Raw genomic sequence first — 17,544 nt, forward strand, 5'->3', positions numbered from 1 at the left:
AGAGGCAATCTGATGCCAACTCCCCTTTATAATGACTGAAGAAAATTAATCATCACAAATAATATTCCAGTGTCAGCCATTCAAGAGCTTTTTAATAGAATTTTTATTATTCATGTCTCGTGGTACACATCAACTAGTCCGTTCTGCAACATTTCAGAAATCAATTCAATATCATCTTCGTGTAGGCTGTCATCTCGCCTGCCAGTGCAGCAATTCATCTTGCAAACAAATACTTTTAGCAAACAAATGGCAAGAAACGTAGAGGAAGAGCTACAATGTCCCCACCGAACTGCTGCTTGAAGATAGGATAAAAGTCTCATAATGTGCACTATCATTAGAGAGAAAATAATAATAATAATAATAATGATGATAAAAGGGAGTATGTTTACTATTAGTGGGTGACGTGCTATTTTCTCTTGCCATAACACTCACTCTACTTACTTGGTGCTTGCTTAGAGATATTACCACTGACAATATCTTTTCCCATGATAGGTTTTGCAAATGCCTTCATTGTTTAACCTTGATTATTGTTGTCAGTTACTGTTAGTGTTAACAGGCATACACAGCAGGTTTAATTTAATATAGATAAGAAAAAAATCTTTTTTGCATCTATTCCTAGCTGCATATAGTGCGACATCTTACTAAGTGTTCATACAGTAAACTGAGGCTTGCCTGTCTATTAACAGAATTTGTCACATGTTGTTTTGTTTGTGATTATTTGCTCATGAGAGATACCCACAGCAACAGCTAAATACCATAAGAATAAGCCTACAGATAGTAAAGATCAAAAAACCGATTAGCCATTGCATAAGTGGCCATAACACTGTACCTGTACTGCAGTGATTAATCAGTTAGTCAATTGATGAAAAATCAATTGGCATCAACTATTGGGATCATTTAATTGTATTTTTAAAACACAAAATCCATAGGTTCAAACTTCTCAAATAGGAATAAATGCTGGCTTTGGCATGTATGAAAATTAACTTAATATCTTCATGTTTTTGGACTAACGATCAGACAAAACATATTATATTTAATATATGATATTTAACATGTTGATGCCATGTTAATGTTGAATAGTAAAGCAATGTTAAACAATATTGTTGATGTTTCTCTACAGCCTAGATCACAGTTTCTAGAGGATGTAAACAAATAGGCATTGATCCAATGATACAAGAGAATATCTCATGCATTTTGGACACCTCTAATCCCCAAGATGAAACATAATGGTTGTCATACGCATGTTCCAAGATTTAAATGCTGTCAGAGGCTATTTTATGGCCACGTCTTTCATCGCTTTTGTGAATCCTTTTTTCCCCTTCTTTACAGCTTTTTATGATGCCCTTGGAGATAAGACACAGGACAAGGACATCACAAGTTTAATATTTTCAAACATAGATACATAATTCATAAATATACTGTCTTTCAGCACACGGAAGGGAGTGGATAAAAGAGAAAGGGGTCAGAAAGAAATACCAAATGTTGATTCAGCCTTCTTCCACTAACCTTCAACCCCTCTCTCCAGAGGTGAAATTTAAGCAAATCTGTCATTTTTTTTACTGGACAAGGACATTACTTTGTACCTTTGAATAGCCTACATGTCAGTTGTTTGAATAATAATAACATATATCATAGATTAAAAACTGAAAACATATAACACACATCATTAATCTCAAATTGAAAGCAGTTTTAAAAAGGTGAGTTTTGATTGATGATTTGACAATGGACAGATTGGTGTAATCTTGGATGTATTGGTGGGCAGAGTTCCAGAGGGAGGGGGCAACTTTAGAGGAGGCTCTGTCGCCCCAGGTCCAGTGCTTGTGGAGTGGTGGAGACAGGAGTTTGGCATCAGAGGAATGAAGGCTGTGGGAGTGACTGTGGTGTTGGAGCAAGCCAGTGAGGTAGTAGGGGGCCTGGTTATGAGGACTTTGAATTGGAGGCAGGGATGTACTGTAATTTATTTAGGGACTTTGGATGATGTGCCATAAAGAATGCTGTTGCAGTAGTCAGTTCTGGATGTGATGAGAGCATGGGTCAAAATTTTGGATTGAATGGGTTTGGTCACAGGTGGGACAGGTGATGCTCATGTTTAGTTTGAGGAAGTTGGCTTGCATCCATGATATAATTTCAGTCAGACAGTTGGACAGGGTGGTGTGAGTTATAGTAGTAATCGATTTAGTGGAGATGTAGCATTGGATGACATTGGCGTAGCAGTGAAAGTGGAGACCATGACAACGTATGATGTCACCAGGAATGTAGAGGATGAACAGGAGAGGACCAAGCACCGATACCTGGAGAACGCCTGTGGACAGAGGGGCAGTGGAGGAGGTGCAGTTGTTGATATTGAGGTGGTCAGGTTGCTATAGATAACATACAGTTTAGACATGAAATGAAAATAAAGAGTAAAGTGTTTTTTGTTAAAGATTTTGAGGTGTTGTCACTGGGTTTGAGAAGTTTGTTTATTTTGGAAAAGAGAGACTTGGAGTTGGTGGAGCCAGAGTGTATGAGGTGTGAAGTAGGTGGACTGGGCTGTGTTGAGAGCATCTTTGTATTGTTGAAAGTAATCTGTGTAGGCTTGATGCACAGTTAAACCAGTTTTCTTGTAGTCTTCAAGCTGGTGCTTACAGGATTTCATATGGTAGAGTTCAGAAGTATACCAGGGAGCTGAGTGTGTGAACAAGACTGTTGTGGTTTTAATGGGAGCCTGCTGATCAAGACTGAAGGAGAGTATGTCATTATAACAGTGGGATTATCAAACAGCAGGGGATGCAAAGCAGACATTTTATTGGCAAGAGAGATTGAGAAAGCTGAAGGGGAGATAAATTTAAGATTTTAGCAGGATGTGATCACAGGTGTTAGTCGAAGTTGATATGTTGCTGAAACATTGTAATATTTCTGGGAATTATTCAGATTTGCAGTCAGTATCATCAATGTGGATATTAAGAACAGTAGGTCAAATGGCACATAGAGAGGTCAGAGAGAATAGGGGGTTTGGCTTGGGGCAACAGCTCCAACACCACCTCCCCTCCCATCAAGATGAGATTTATCAAAGTCAATGAATTATGTGGCTGTGTGGCTGTCTAGTTTAGTGAGAAATAGTCCAGGAGTTTATGCCCAGTTACAGTGAGACAGGGGAAATCTAGGTTACTGTCTGTTCTACATTCATTCAAAATGAGCCTTTTATTGTTGAGTGTTAAGCAATGCCAGTTTTGGGTGATGTTTGTAATTGATTGTGAGGTCTGAGGAAGGGGATGGAATTGGACTGTTATGTTGTTTTTTGTGGTGACATAATGAGGAAGTTGGGGTGCAACCAAAAGGATCGGATGGAGTTCATGGATGTGAAGTTGTTAGAAAACATATGATACAATAGCCCGTGGATAGAGGACGACAGATACAAAGCATTCCAGCATGACTATCCATGTATTCTGAACTCAGAGGAGTATTGAGGTTGTGAGGATCTAAAATGGAGTACAGTGGCAGCCTGGTTTGGTTGCGGAGTGTTAGCATAAAGCTAGTGTTAGCTTGTGACCAAGAACCAGATGTGCGGGTAAGGAGGACACAAATAATCCATAGCATAGCTGGACACCACCAGTCCTGTGAGGAGGAGAGGTAGCAAGGAGGGGCTACCAGCCTGATTAGCATTATGATCCTGCTTGGACCATAAAAAGATATAGAGGTAAACCTGATGCAGTAGTGTCTAGCAAAAAAGAGCAATCCAAGACTGGTAGGGCAACGAAGAGATCCCAGAAAGGTAAGCCAGTGGACTCATACTGGCTAACGATGAGGCAAGCAGAGACTGAGAGGTTGACCGCTCTGGTAGCAGGTCAACAAAATAATGCTCTGAATCAGTCCAGAGAGTCCTTTGCTTATTTCATTTCTGTAACTTAAACACTGCCAGCTTCTTTTGTACATCAGTCGTGATTCAACATCAAAACACCATATTGCTTACAATCTTTAATTTAGTTTATAGTGAGAGATGTAGCTCCGGGCATATTGACTATCAACATACACAGAAAAAGTCCCTGGTTCTTTGAAAAAAAACAGTGAGATGATTCACTCCATGTCACGGTGTGGTATTTTGTTTTTTAATCTACAGAAGAGCCTGACTGACAAAATCTCTAATGTTCTTCTTAAAAGAAAAAAAACATATCTTGTAAATCTACCCTCATTTTACTAGACCAATGCACTTGTATAGCAGCTGAACATTTTTCTGCCTTATGTTACCTTTGGAGACAGTGTTCATCATTGGTACTTTTAGTAGGGCCAAAAAAGAAATGATGAATTTCAATTTAATTGCAAGCTGTAAAGGCAAAGTTATCAACTGACATTCCATCTAGGCATATAAGCTTTTAGGTTCAAAAGCCCCTACAACAAAAATATGTTGGATACTGTAGCTCCAGAACCCTCACCTTGTCAAGTTGGTAATTAAATTGAGTAATTAAGTTATTTTAAATGGAAACAAATTAATTAGCTCAGCTAAAAGTTTTCTTGACATAAATGGCTGCCAAGATAAGATGAAGTCATTAGACTGGTGATGGAATCATTTGTGGTCTATGAGGTGTTTAGTGGAAGACAGCTCATCTGGGAACAATGATGTGTTCGTCAAAGGGGGGAGAATGAAAATGTGGCATTGCACACCAGAGAGCTTGTTATGGCAGATGAGGGTTCAAAGTCCACTATCCAAAGACAAGAGCTGTCCATCTTTGATGTTATTATAGCTTCAGTGACTGACAAACTCAAAATGTTTCCTGTAATATGATACAATGATAGGGTGTTTAAAAGAACTAATCAGAAAAAACAACTCCTTTGCGTTATAAACCAAATAACTTTGAATGAGTATACAGTGTCCTATGGAAAGTCATCCAGCCATATGCTACTTTGTGAAAAAAAATGACAGAGCAGCATGGTTTTGGCGACAAACAACAGCTGGCCATGCATACATAAAGGTCTTCACGTCCAGTCTGTGTATTCCAGATAGACGGATGGCAACAGTAAATCTTTAAAACATCTTAGAGGGAATTTCAAAATTCACCTTCAAAAATCAACCTTGCAGAGCAGAAAAAGGGCAGAAATCAAACTCATCATCAGAGGGTGCTACATGGCTATGGCATGCTGCACAAGTGACCATTACAGCAATGCTCCACAGGGTCCACAATGGCTATCTGACCTGGCTTTGAAACAGACTCCATTTCGGTGATGTATCAACAAGAGCCGACAGTGTGGTACAATAAAAGGAGAATGGAATAGCAGACCCACCAGGCTGACTGACAGCAAGACAGAACTGGGATAAGTGAAGTGTGCAAGGGGAGTGAGGATAGGGAGGGTTGATAGTAGCTCAGGGTCATAGGTAGTGTCCATCACTAAAGGACAGGTGGGATGTGGTGGGCTTCAACCAATGGTAAAGGAGTGAGCTAACCTCTTCCTGCTCCCCTATGCACTGGTGATTCTCTCAAATGTCACATCAAAATGGATCTCATTTAGGTGGGTAAAAAGGACCTGACTCTCCATTGCAGATGTGGGTGGACCTGTCCTGGATTGTACCTGAACTCTTAAAAACACGGAAAAAAGGGAAGTATTTTGAAAAGGTGTGAAAAAGGGCCATGTGCTGCACATTTATGTCAGTTCAATGATTAAAAAAACCCCTCAGAGTTAGAGATCAAAGATGAAGGGTGAAAAATATCTCTGAATTTTTATTTTTATTTCATGTTTATTTAATCAGGGAGTGTCATTGAGACTAAGATCTCTTTTCCAAGCGAGATCTGAGAACAAGAAACATTCATAAGACAAGAACACAATCAGCAGACAGAAACAACAAAACTACACAATAAACAAGGAAACAGTTACAAGAATCATAAAAAAACATCAGATGATAAAGCTTTAAAATCTCCAAGGGGAATGTAAGACTAAAGTTTGAGGGCAGTTTGCAGCTCATTCCCTTTAAAAAGTGCATAGAACCTGAAAGCTTCAGGTACTACTTCCTGAGGAGGTGGTGGGTTGAGGATCTACTGCTCAAGAAGAACCCACATACTGGACAACGTATGTACAGATATGAGTCTGATAGAAATCAATTTAAAGTTAAATAATCATAGACAACACGTTGTAGATGAGTAGTCAAAAACTAAAAACAGGAAAATAAGTGGCAGCAATGAAGCAGCAATTAAGCAGCAACCAACCACACAATGACACCGGAACATGACACTCCTATTGTACCGGAACAGAGAGAAATAGAAAATTCCTTAATGTTTGTTTGTTTTTTTGAAAAGGGGGGCAATACTGTGGTCTCAACCACATTTCCTATTCTTATTCATTAGAGAGAATCATATAAATAAATAAAATATGTTGTATCGTAGTCACTCATCCCCCCCAAGGGAACATGGAAGCCCCAGTAATCACATATGGCACAATAGCTCGACCATAATCCCCTTTATTTTTATTTTCATGATGTCACTCTCTTTAAGCCCCTTGCTTTATGAGTCGCAAACGGAGTGGAGAGGGGAGGAGAGGAGGAGCGCAGAGGAGAGGAAGAAGTAAGGGAGGGGTGAAAACAAATGATGTGGATCCCTCATTGTTCTTTCTCTATGCCCTCATTCCAGTCAGGGTAATAAGAGAACATTGTGATTTACTGTCAGTGAAGCGCAAGAGTGCATCAGAGAGAATCCACTGCGGCAGGGGCCATTAAAATAGATTTAACTTCCCACAGTATTAGGCCAGATGTCTACACTTCTATTATATTTCAATCAGCCATGACCTTGGTCTCCATATGATGAGAAAGATCACTAGGAGAGAGGGAAAGAGAGAGTGAAAATACACGCAGAAAACCAATAGAAATATCAAACTACTTAGTCCCACTAAATCCCTCTGCTCCGTAGTGCAGTATATACAGAGAGAGGCCGGGACCGAAATAGAGCCAAGGTTTCAAGTTCTCTTAAAAGAGTGTATGAATCATTGAGTGCACTCTCGCTGCTGATAAGTTGCTGTTTTTTTGGGGGGGAGTGCTGTTTTTCTGCGGGGTATGTATTTGAGGAGGGACCAAGGGAGCACGCCGAAAGGAGTGGGACACTGGGTCGTTTTGATGTTCTTTAAAGCCTCAGATATCAATAGAAAGATGAATCTGTTCATATTCTTCGAACAAGGGAGACATCATCTTCTCACATCACTGTGGATCCCGGTCCTTTTCACATTTCCTTCTAACATTTTCTCATCCTGCCATTTACACACATATATGTCAGTATTCTGAATTAATCTTTTCAATAATTCTATACAATCCTTACAGTGTGCCATCTTTCCATCCATTTCAGCCCACATGAAAGCAGAGCAAAGGTCATTGCTTGTTCTATTTCAGAGGCTGATGGTAATTGGACTTATTGGCTGACATGGACTGACCTACATAAAGAACTATCCCTGGTTACAACTGTAACATACAATCCCTCCCAGCATGGGTGTGGATGTTATGCTGATGTTCCTCTGATGTTCCTCCAGCATTGTTTTCAGATATCGACGCCAGAGTGCTGGTTTAGAACTAAACTGTTTTCTTGAAATTTAAATTTACACCGTACAATATGTATCTATACTTCAGTCTCCCGACCTTGCCAATGGCTCTGCACAGCCTCAAAGAGGGAGTGAGATGTGTGTTGGCGTTCTCAGACTCTCAATTTTAATTTCTCATTCTTTGTCTCAAATGTCCCTCTCAGTTTTCTTACAGGGAGAAGATGCAAGGATAGAAGAAAGAAAGAGAAACACATTCACCAAAGTGTGTGTGTGTGGGGGGGGGGGGGGGGTGTTGCAGGGTGTGGTGAAGTGAGGAGAGTGGTGGTAGGGGTATAATGGTGCACAGTGAGTCACTATTAAGTAACAGGGCCTTCTCACATCAGCATCGCCCACATTGGGTGTGTGGTGCCAGGGTGTACTGAGGTGTCTCTGACTCAGAGAGAAAGCGAATGAGAGGGGAGAAAGAGAGGGAGATATGTAGAGAAAGAGAGAAAAAAGGATAGGGTGGGGGATGGTATGGGGGACATAAGCTGGTCACACAGGTCAAACAACATCTGGATTTCTATTAATCATCATCACGTCAACTGCTTGAAACAGTATTAGGCTTCTTTCAGGACAGGGAAGAAGCAAGTTGGGCTCAAATCGTTCTATTCCATCCACAAACCATTGGAGTATTTCACACCTTATCTATATTTGTTATAACTATGCTGTAAAATATCTTTATTTAATCACATTAACTCATCTTTTATTATTACCTTAGTGTAATTAGAAGTTTGTCAGTTTCTAGGAAGTTCAACTTAATCTTTGTAGGTGATAAGATGACTAAATGACTGATTGTTCACCTATCAAATCAAGTTGGTTAGAAACTGTTATCTAATCAGCATACTTTCCAGGATGTGTTCATTTGGGTTAAACTTCTGCAGCAAGGCATACTTTTTTCTAAATTGAAAAACGTTGCTAGATGGAATCTTTTGTATGTCTTTGCATGCATGCGCCACCTCTTCCATCTCATCAAAGCCAAGATAATAACAGTCACTACCCAAAGTCTTATCTTTTGAAGGTTTTGTCCTACTTCACACACAGATTGTACATCTATTGATTGGCACAGATCCTGATGTGAATGTGTTTTATATTATTACTTTTTAATGTTACAATTTTGAATTGTTATAATGTTAATAATTTACTCTGTTTGTGTGTATGCTTTGTTCACATCTTTTTAGATCAGAACATAATGCTTATAAAGCTTAATTGAACTGAGCTGATGTGAACTGAGAATGAGAAAGGTTGCATCAATTCGTGTGAACTTTAGTTGACATCTGTGAGATCCATACATTTTCAGGAGAAAGGAGTTGGGTGGGTGAATGTGGAAAGACAAAAGAAGGAGACAGTTTGAGAGTGTGTCAGAGTTGAGAAATACACAAAAATAAACCGACAGAACTGCAGAATGAAACAGACAAAAAGAGAAAGACGAGGAGAAAAGAGAGAGAGAGCTTGCATCCAACAAGTGAGGTTTCTATTCTAATCTCGACCATCAGCTACTGTTCTTTTGCAGCCGGCCAAATCGATAGAGACACACGGCACAGCACGACACCTGGAAGCAGAAAACACAGAGGCACAAACAGGCTGAAATTTGCTACTTCTCCGAAGACCAGTGGCCCCTGAGCTTCCTCTGCTGCACAGGAACACAATGCAACAAGTGCAACACAAGGGAGGAAGACACACACACGCACACACAGACATACACACACACACACACACACACGCACACACACACACACACACACACACGCACACACACACAAAACTGCCACTGGCTCTTTTTCTCTTTCAAGCTTCTTCTCTAACCAGCTATTTCTCTAAATCTCTAATTTTCCTTAATCTATCGGATGCACATATACACACATGAACACGCATGCACACAGACTGATTATAGGGTGAGAAGAAGCCAGCCAAAACACACAAAAATATACATGGAGGTACAAGTCTGCACAAACCCTCAAGCAGATCAGGCCTGATATGAATCCAAAGAACAGTTATTGTCCATAATACAAAATTAGAATATGTGTGGGCATGGTTGGAGGCAGCCATTTTGGTTTGGCTGTGATCACTCTCATGCAGCTATTACAGTGCTGCAGAAATATACACTGCAATTAGCATTATTTCAAACGCATGCAAGTGATAATCAGACTGAACTGAGCAGTGTTTTGGTTGAGGGGATTGATTTTCCCTCAATAGTGAGTGACTGGTGTCTCCTTTGCGTCATTTTCAGTCGACACACAAGTTAAAGTAGCTAGGAGCACTTACCATTCTTTGAAGAATATGTTGATTTAAGAATTGTTATTTCTTTAAGTCCAGTTACAACAACACAGGAAGATGACATACACATCATCTCACCTATAAAACTCCTGGTTGTTTTTATTAACCAGGAAAAAAGATGGGCACAACACCAGACCTGCTCGAATTGCCGAAAAAAATCGTAGATGTGGGCAGTGTTTCAGCCGCCTGAATTCACTCAATGTTAGTGATTCTGCATTGCTCATTTTCAGTCAATCAGGATAATTGAGATGTTTAATAATTTTTAATTCAACAAACTGTCCCCTTAGTAGCATTATGTGTGGGCAGACATAAACAACACTGATCAACAAATAACCTTCCCACACTTTTGCATATAAGGCTGAAACCTCAGCAGATGAACCAAATGCAAAACATCAACATCATCAAAACGTCTGGGAGCTCCATATGTGCAGCTTGTATTCATATCATGTACAGAAACCATACAGTACTGAAAGCCTTGAAAACATCTTGTTTGAATGGACAGATTGTGTCCAAGCATACAGTAAACGGCCCCTTTAAAGCTGTTTCTGATTAGCGGTTTTCTCTTTTTAAAAGCCCAGAGATGTTATGTGTAATGCAATCTCCTGGCTGTGTCAAACTGCTACCTCAGTGCATACGCTGTGGAAGACCCTAGACATGCAAACAAAGGAGTCTCTGTTCTGGCTACATGCACCTTTTTCACAGGAACACATCATGTTAAGGCTCGGGTAGGCATCCTAATGCAGTGTTAAAAGTTGTATGAAGGCATATGGGCTCCATCTTTCGTTATGTTACGAAACAAGACCATCCATTGTGAAGGTACTATATCTCCGAGCAGTTTTATCAGACCTACTGTAAGAAGAATTAAAGTTTTGTAATCACACAGAATTCTAAAATGTTACTGTCTTAGCATAATGCTCTTTTACAAATACAGCTAGAGGTATTATCATTTGACTAAAATGATAATAAAAATGAGGAACCCGAAAAAACCCTCAAAAGATACACGCTGTGTAGACATGTATTCGGTACATTCATTAGACAATTATCACCATTTTAAATTGATACAGAAAATGATTCCATATTTGAACCTCTAATTTGTCTGATTCATCTTCAAAAGCAAGCCATATGTAACAAACCAGTGCACCACTAATGCACACAATTAAGTATCAATTACGAAATGATTAACTCACATGCACAGCAAGCAGTCAGATTGATGAATTTTGCATGATGCATAAAGAAAATGCAGACATCCCTTGGATGTGGTGGCTTTGAAGGCATTTATAGGGTAACCACGTTAGACCCTTTAGAGGGATAATCACTGTGTGTATCCAAAGTACTTTTCAAATCCACAGAAATGATGAATTCTGGTCAATACCACAGAACTTGCTAAATTACAAGGAAACATGTATAGATGTATGCATAAGACAACTGGCATGTAATGATATGGCCATAAAAAAGTATCTACATTTTGCAGCAGCAGCTAAATGAAAATTACAGGTAAAACACTGCTAAACAATGCTATTGCTGCCAAAGTAAAAAATACATTGTGCTAAAATACTGTCAACATCAAACCGTGTGCTATACAACTTTCAACTTCTGAGTAAAGGGGAACATCCTCCCTCCTCTAAATTTCAAATTCAGTCTGCTGTGTTAAAGGATCGGGTGCCAAACAGTGAACTCTGTGTTCAGGGGTCTATTCAGAACTGGTATGTAAGCTTCCATTTGTCACCACTGACAGAGAATCAACTGTGACTGACATGTTTGAAAAGCCTAAATTGCCTTATCCACTAAGAAGGTATTTGTTGACACAACACTGCAAACCTGGAGTGGATGTCGTTGACTGACACATGACCGCTGCAGCAGAGAAACTACAAAGCTGGACATTTATCCCAATTAGCACACACCCATGTACGCATGCAAAGTGACATAATTAGGGCGGACTGGGAAATGTGGCTAACAACGATGGACCCCGTGTCTGTGATGTGTGCTATAAGTAGACAATAAGCTGTTAAAGCTCCCACTCGACCCCTCATTACAGTCACTCAATCCCAACATCAAAGGAAAGACAACCTTATAGCTATAGGATGATGGTGTCTGTGTGTGAGGGTTTATGAGAGCATGTGTATGCGTGTATGGTTTTATGAGCATATGTGTGTGTGTTTATGTGCATGTACATATGTTCCTGTTGGTCTATCTTTGCAAGAACCAATTTAAGTTTTACACCCTGAGACTAAGCACATCTTGGAAAGTGAAGACATTCTGGCTGGTCTTCACTTTTTAAAAGGACTGCTTGAGGGTAAGACTTGGTTTTAGGGTGAATGTTGCAATTAGGTTAAAGGGTCAGTTCACAGAAATTAGAAGATCGCTCAAAGTATTGTAACAGTAGAAAACTCTTTGAAGCAACATCTGTGGATTATCCTGAGTGAACGGGAAATTGTTTGGTTCTTTCAAACATCATTTTTGATGTTTAGTGCACCACATATGTATTTCATTTCTATTGTATTTGGTTGGTAGAAGACATTTTACATGTAGTAATCTAAAAATATATAAGAGAAAGTAGGAAACTGTTTTTTTTTTGGAATTTAAGTGAAATGACCCTTTAATGTCAGGGTTGGAGTTATGTAGTAATGATGGTGAAGGTTACTGTCAGGAGCTAGCAAGCTCATTATGTCTGCATGAGCGCTCACAAATATAGAAGTGTAAACATATGTGTGTGTCTGGACAGTATGTGTATAAAACAGGATGCCTTTTTGTGCTTATGACTTATGAATAATATTGTGTCAGAGAGGGTGCCACTTCCTATTACAGTATGTGAGTGTCTCTGTGTGTGTGTGTGTGTGTGTGTGTGTGTGTGTGTGTGTGTGTGTGTGTGTGTGTGTGTGTGTCCTGGTGCCTTCAGCCTCCTGGCCTTGTCCCACGACTCTCTGACAGTATTTGGCGAGGCGCTAATTGACGAGAAGTCTCCACCTCGTCTTGTTTTGTCAGAACATGAAGGCCTCGCTGCTGGATCAACAAATCCTAGATCTCCAAATTCTGCCATATGTCCAGCCATGTGTTCCCATGTACCAGCTGGGAGCACTCAGCACCGCGCCTGTCTAACTCACTGACTGTGTGACACTACTCCAGACTGGGACCAGCGCTGCAATGAGCCTGGGATGGTGATATGTTCCTGCTAGTTTAACTGTGAGCTGTCTATCTAGGTGGGTCAACATGGCACTAACACTGTCAGGGTTGATGGCTTAATCCCTCTGATGTTAAAGATATATGATATGTGCTTTGGATAAAATCATCTATCAAATGGAACATGTTTTGTGGAGGTTAAAGAGATACTTTGGCTTATGAGGAATTAAATACCGCCCCCCCTCCCCACTTTTTCACCACTTTTTCGTCACGTGTATTATCAACATAATTTTCTAGGTTGAAGGCTATTCAAGAAGTCTAATTTTACATGTTTACTATACAATAGCTGAATCCACCTTGTTGGATCGCAGAACTATATAGAAGCTGTGCAAGACCTACAAGTAGTTTAAAAAGTGGTTCTAACATACAGTACCAAGACTTATTCTGTGTTTCTGTTTCTGTCAGCACTGTCATCATCAACAACCAATGCAAGGCTCGGCAGTAACATAAACAGCCTCAGAGGATTGTCAATTAGATCAGAAAACACCTTTTGAATGATGTGAATTTATTTGCCTTACAGTTGTGTATTCTGGTATCTAAACTTAAAGACTTCTGACTGACAAATATCTAGTGACTGCTGGCCGATTATGACCGTAGTTATGGAATTATTTGTCCTGGAGCTCGTCATAGATGTAGGAGATGTAATAAATTGGATTATGTCAAACATCTAGTCCAGTTCACATGCACTCACAGCCATTGCAGCAAAAACACTGGTTACAAATGATAATGTAGTTGTGACTTTGTTAATATTTGTCTTGTCATTAACCTTAACCACAGGCTGATGAGACCTAGATTGAGAGGACTTTGAAGCAAGCTAAGTTTTCTGATTTTCACTGATTTCATAGATAATTTAGACATCATGCCTGCAACAGTTAATAATAACAGAGTATTAAAATGCCCACACACCACTGTGACTTGTGTTTTCCACTCGATCTAGCTTGTAAAATGTTCCAATAACTCTCTCCATTTATAACTTACTCTGTCTGCAGTTAATGAGCACTTTTTCCTATTCCATTTAGCAAAACACATAATGCTATAAACTCTTCTTGTTAAATGATGACACCTACAATCCTGAAACTAATAATAAAACAGATCATCATACATTTATTTATATAAGTTTGTGGGGTATGAATGTGGGATGTCTTACCTGGTTTGGTGACCGAAACTCTTGGTTATTGTCATTCATGTACATGTTGTCACCATCAAACTGTGGAAAGAAGGAGAAAGGAGAAATAAACACAATGTGCAAGGAGATTTGAAAAAAAAAGAAGAAGCAGAAATTAGGGACCAAGCAGGAGTTGCGAAGAGGAAAAGCACTTTACGGGTGGCCTGAAGTGTGAGACTAATGACTTTGTCACTTTGGTTAAACCTCGTGGTGGCATGGCAGCGTGGGTAATTACTGTTCGTCAGCGGGCCGGTAATTAGGCTACATGAGCACAGTGACGAGAGATGGGCTTTTCCCTGTGGGCTCTGCTGTGTGTGTGAGAGAGAATGAGTGTGAATGAATCTATGAATGCATACAGTAGTAAAGGTTGTGTGTGTGTGTGCTGCACTGTGAAGGCATGCTGTGTCTTCAGCATTGAGATAATCAGCTACTGAAAGATCACTTGCTGCAGGTGCCAAAACACTGTTTGACACAGGGTTAGGACTCGCATAACAGCAAATGACCCCTGACCCCAAAGGGTGCTGGGAAACAACACCAGTTGAGCACAACACGCAACATGCTAGCTCTGATGTCTAGCATGCTGGGGAGCTAAATCCCTAAAGAATTCCCTGCAAAGATCAGCTGTGAGTGAGAAAAGAAACACACATTCTGTTTTAGCTGCAGAGAAAATGAGATTCTGCCCTACAAATGGCTCAGTAACTCAACCTGTGCAGTGTCAAGGTGACTGAGAAACTGCTACCATGTTAAGAAGCGACATATTGTGAAATGCCCTTGGCTTTCACAGGCATCAAGCTTCGTCATACCATGCTTGCAGCAAATGGAACAAACCTTGACTGGACTGGATAATACCACTTATGAACACACACACACAAAGCATCCCGACGTGTCAAATAAAGCCTCCTTTTTGGTTCTTGACTGAGGTCACTCTTTGTGATATCAATGCGCAAAAGACTCGGGAACAGACAGCAGAGACAACATGATCAAACTAGACAGCATTCCATGTCAAATTCCTTAGATGTGAAGATACGGGGGGCCTGTTTCATTTGGGGTAGTCTGCAGTAGTCTATGGAAACAGCGACTGAAAGGCTTGAAAGATAAACACATGCTGGATATGAGTGAACACAAATGGATCATAAGATATACCTGCTTAAAACAATTCCCAACTAGGTGGACTAATGGACGGAAATGGGCAGAATTCCTGGGGGTGAAATCTAATATCTAGACTGGTAGACAGGAAAGTCGAAGTAGCTAAATGAGCATGTGGGTGGTGAGAAAGAGAAATTACTGTACATTATTGCAGGAGAAAGGCCGGGGGAATGAACGCCTGCCTCAGGGCAATGGTTGGTTAACGATGCATATCATGGAAGCCCTTGTGAGGATTCACTTGGTTATTCTAATGATTACATTTACATTCAACCACATACACAAACACAAAACTGAGACAAGTGCTGTGTATACGCTGCATTTAAGCCTCTTTCACTCACATGATTAATCCATACACACTGCACTAGCAGCAAAAAGCTGCACTTTTATTTCAAGTGAATGTTGACTAATTGCTCAATGCTACATGGTGGAGATAAAGATGCTGCTTTGCTTAATGAAGCATGGTGGCGACTATCACCTGACTAGTGACACAGAAGTGACTGTAGGTAACTGAGAGGGTCAAAGGGATGTTGACTGTGGTGACATTTCTGCAATAAACTCTTCGCACCTCACATGAAAGCATCTTGTCCTCGCCTAACTGAGCAATTTTGTTCCATTGAAATCCACTTTGATATCACTGGTGACATAAAGCCATTTTGAAAGGTTCTTTGGGATAAGATTCTCTTGAGTGAAAAGACACAGTCGATGAATAATGCCATTTTTAACCACAAAACACTGCCAGATCTTGTATTTCAGTTCATAATTCTTCGAGTGCAATGCCTTATTGGCTTTCTTTCAGTTCTAAAGGAAGAAATTAAGTCAGACAATTCTCATTTCCACAAATAACATCTGCAATATAATATTCACCAAAAAGGCCAAAGATAGCCTAGAAAGGTCAGCCATTTTGTGCTTCAACATGGCTGCCCCTATATTGCAATGTAAAGCTGTTTCCCCCTGCTCTTCTCTCGATAGCTCTCCTTTGCACTGCCACGCTCTCCCACTTAAAATGCCAATTTATCCTCGGCTCAATGCTATCAGCTCTGCCATTACTCCACATTTACTGCAGAAATCATCTTCTCTTTCGCTGTTGTTCCCCCTCTTTTCATTTTCTCCCTCTTCTTCTTTTCTCTCACTCTCTCTTTCTCTTTCTTCTCCCTTTTTCATTCACTCTTCCTCCTTTCTTTTCTCATCTATTTTCTCTCCTCTCTTCTTTCTCCCTCTTCTGTTCACTTTGCCTTATGCTCTCATCATCCTCATCTCTCTCCATGTTACAACCTCTCTCTACTTCTCTATCTCCCTCCGTACCCTCTTTCCCCCTCTTCCATGTCTTTCTTCAGTGGGCCTTGGCATCGCTTTCTCATCGGCAGTCTAATTGGGCATTCTGCCTGAGACAAGGGCCTCATTAAGCAGTAATTACACACATGTTGTTTTCGGCAAACATCTCTATTTGGATTGCTTTGCATGGTAATTGTTCAGCAGGGACCACTGCTCGCGATGTTTCCCTCCGTGACACACGTGGTGCTGGGAAAGAGGAATAAAAATGTGGAGAAGAAGGATAGAGAGGCAGGGAAGAGTAGAGAGAGAACGGGGGGATGTGAGAATAGAGAAAAAATAATAGGCTGTGGAAGAGAGACAAACTGAGAAATAAAGAATGCATACATGAGAGAGAAGGAGGATAAGAGTAACAGGGAGGGAGAAAAGAGACAAACTAGAAGGATGAAGGCAATGCTGAGGCAGTAAATGGAGAAATATAATGAATAAATGACAAAGAAAGAGGGAGACAGATTCAGTGTGAGAAGAAAATGAGGTGGAAAGGTAGAGAGAGAATGGAAAAGACACAGAGAATGAGTAAATGAGGAAGAAAAGTGAGAAAGTAAAGACAGTGAAAGAGAGAGACAGAGAGAGTGAGTCCCAGAACTAGGTCATGCCTCGCAATCATCGACAAAGCTGAGTGTTTCAAAAATAATGAAGCCACAAGGTGGAAGTAATGCTAACTAGCATATCCAGGGAAAACATGTAATATTTACACAGTGCTAATGGTGCGACACAATGCTGAGATCTTTTCATCTTCGAGTGCACCGGTGAGACGGTGGATGGAAGGATTGGAGACAAAATTACAGACTCCACTGAAGATTCTTTTTGATTGATGGACCATTCATATAAGCTCCTCATAAAGCCTTCTAGGCAACATCTGTTTGTGAAGGGGGTGGGGCAAAGATGAACTGCATATGTATGCATATGTAATGCCATAACTG

At 40.3% G+C, this 17,544-nt stretch overlaps 1 protein-coding gene across 2 annotated transcripts in view; it reads right to left on the minus strand.

Moving 5' to 3' along the window:
* Nucleotides 1-17,544, minus strand: part of LOC128357182 (thymocyte selection-associated high mobility group box protein TOX-like) — a 76,575-nt gene that overhangs the window by 25,135 nt on the left and 33,896 nt on the right. For both annotated transcript variants that reach the window (XM_053317439.1, XM_053317440.1), the window contains one exon: nucleotides 14,129-14,188. In XM_053317439.1, the coding sequence (XP_053173414.1) occupies nucleotides 14,129-14,188 (60 nt within the window). The remainder of the gene's footprint in view (nucleotides 1-14,128; nucleotides 14,189-17,544) is intronic.

Source organism: Scomber japonicus, chromosome 4 (assembly GCF_027409825.1).
Source record: "Scomber japonicus isolate fScoJap1 chromosome 4, fScoJap1.pri, whole genome shotgun sequence".
NCBI classification, from domain to species: domain Eukaryota; kingdom Metazoa; phylum Chordata; class Actinopteri; order Scombriformes; family Scombridae; genus Scomber; species Scomber japonicus.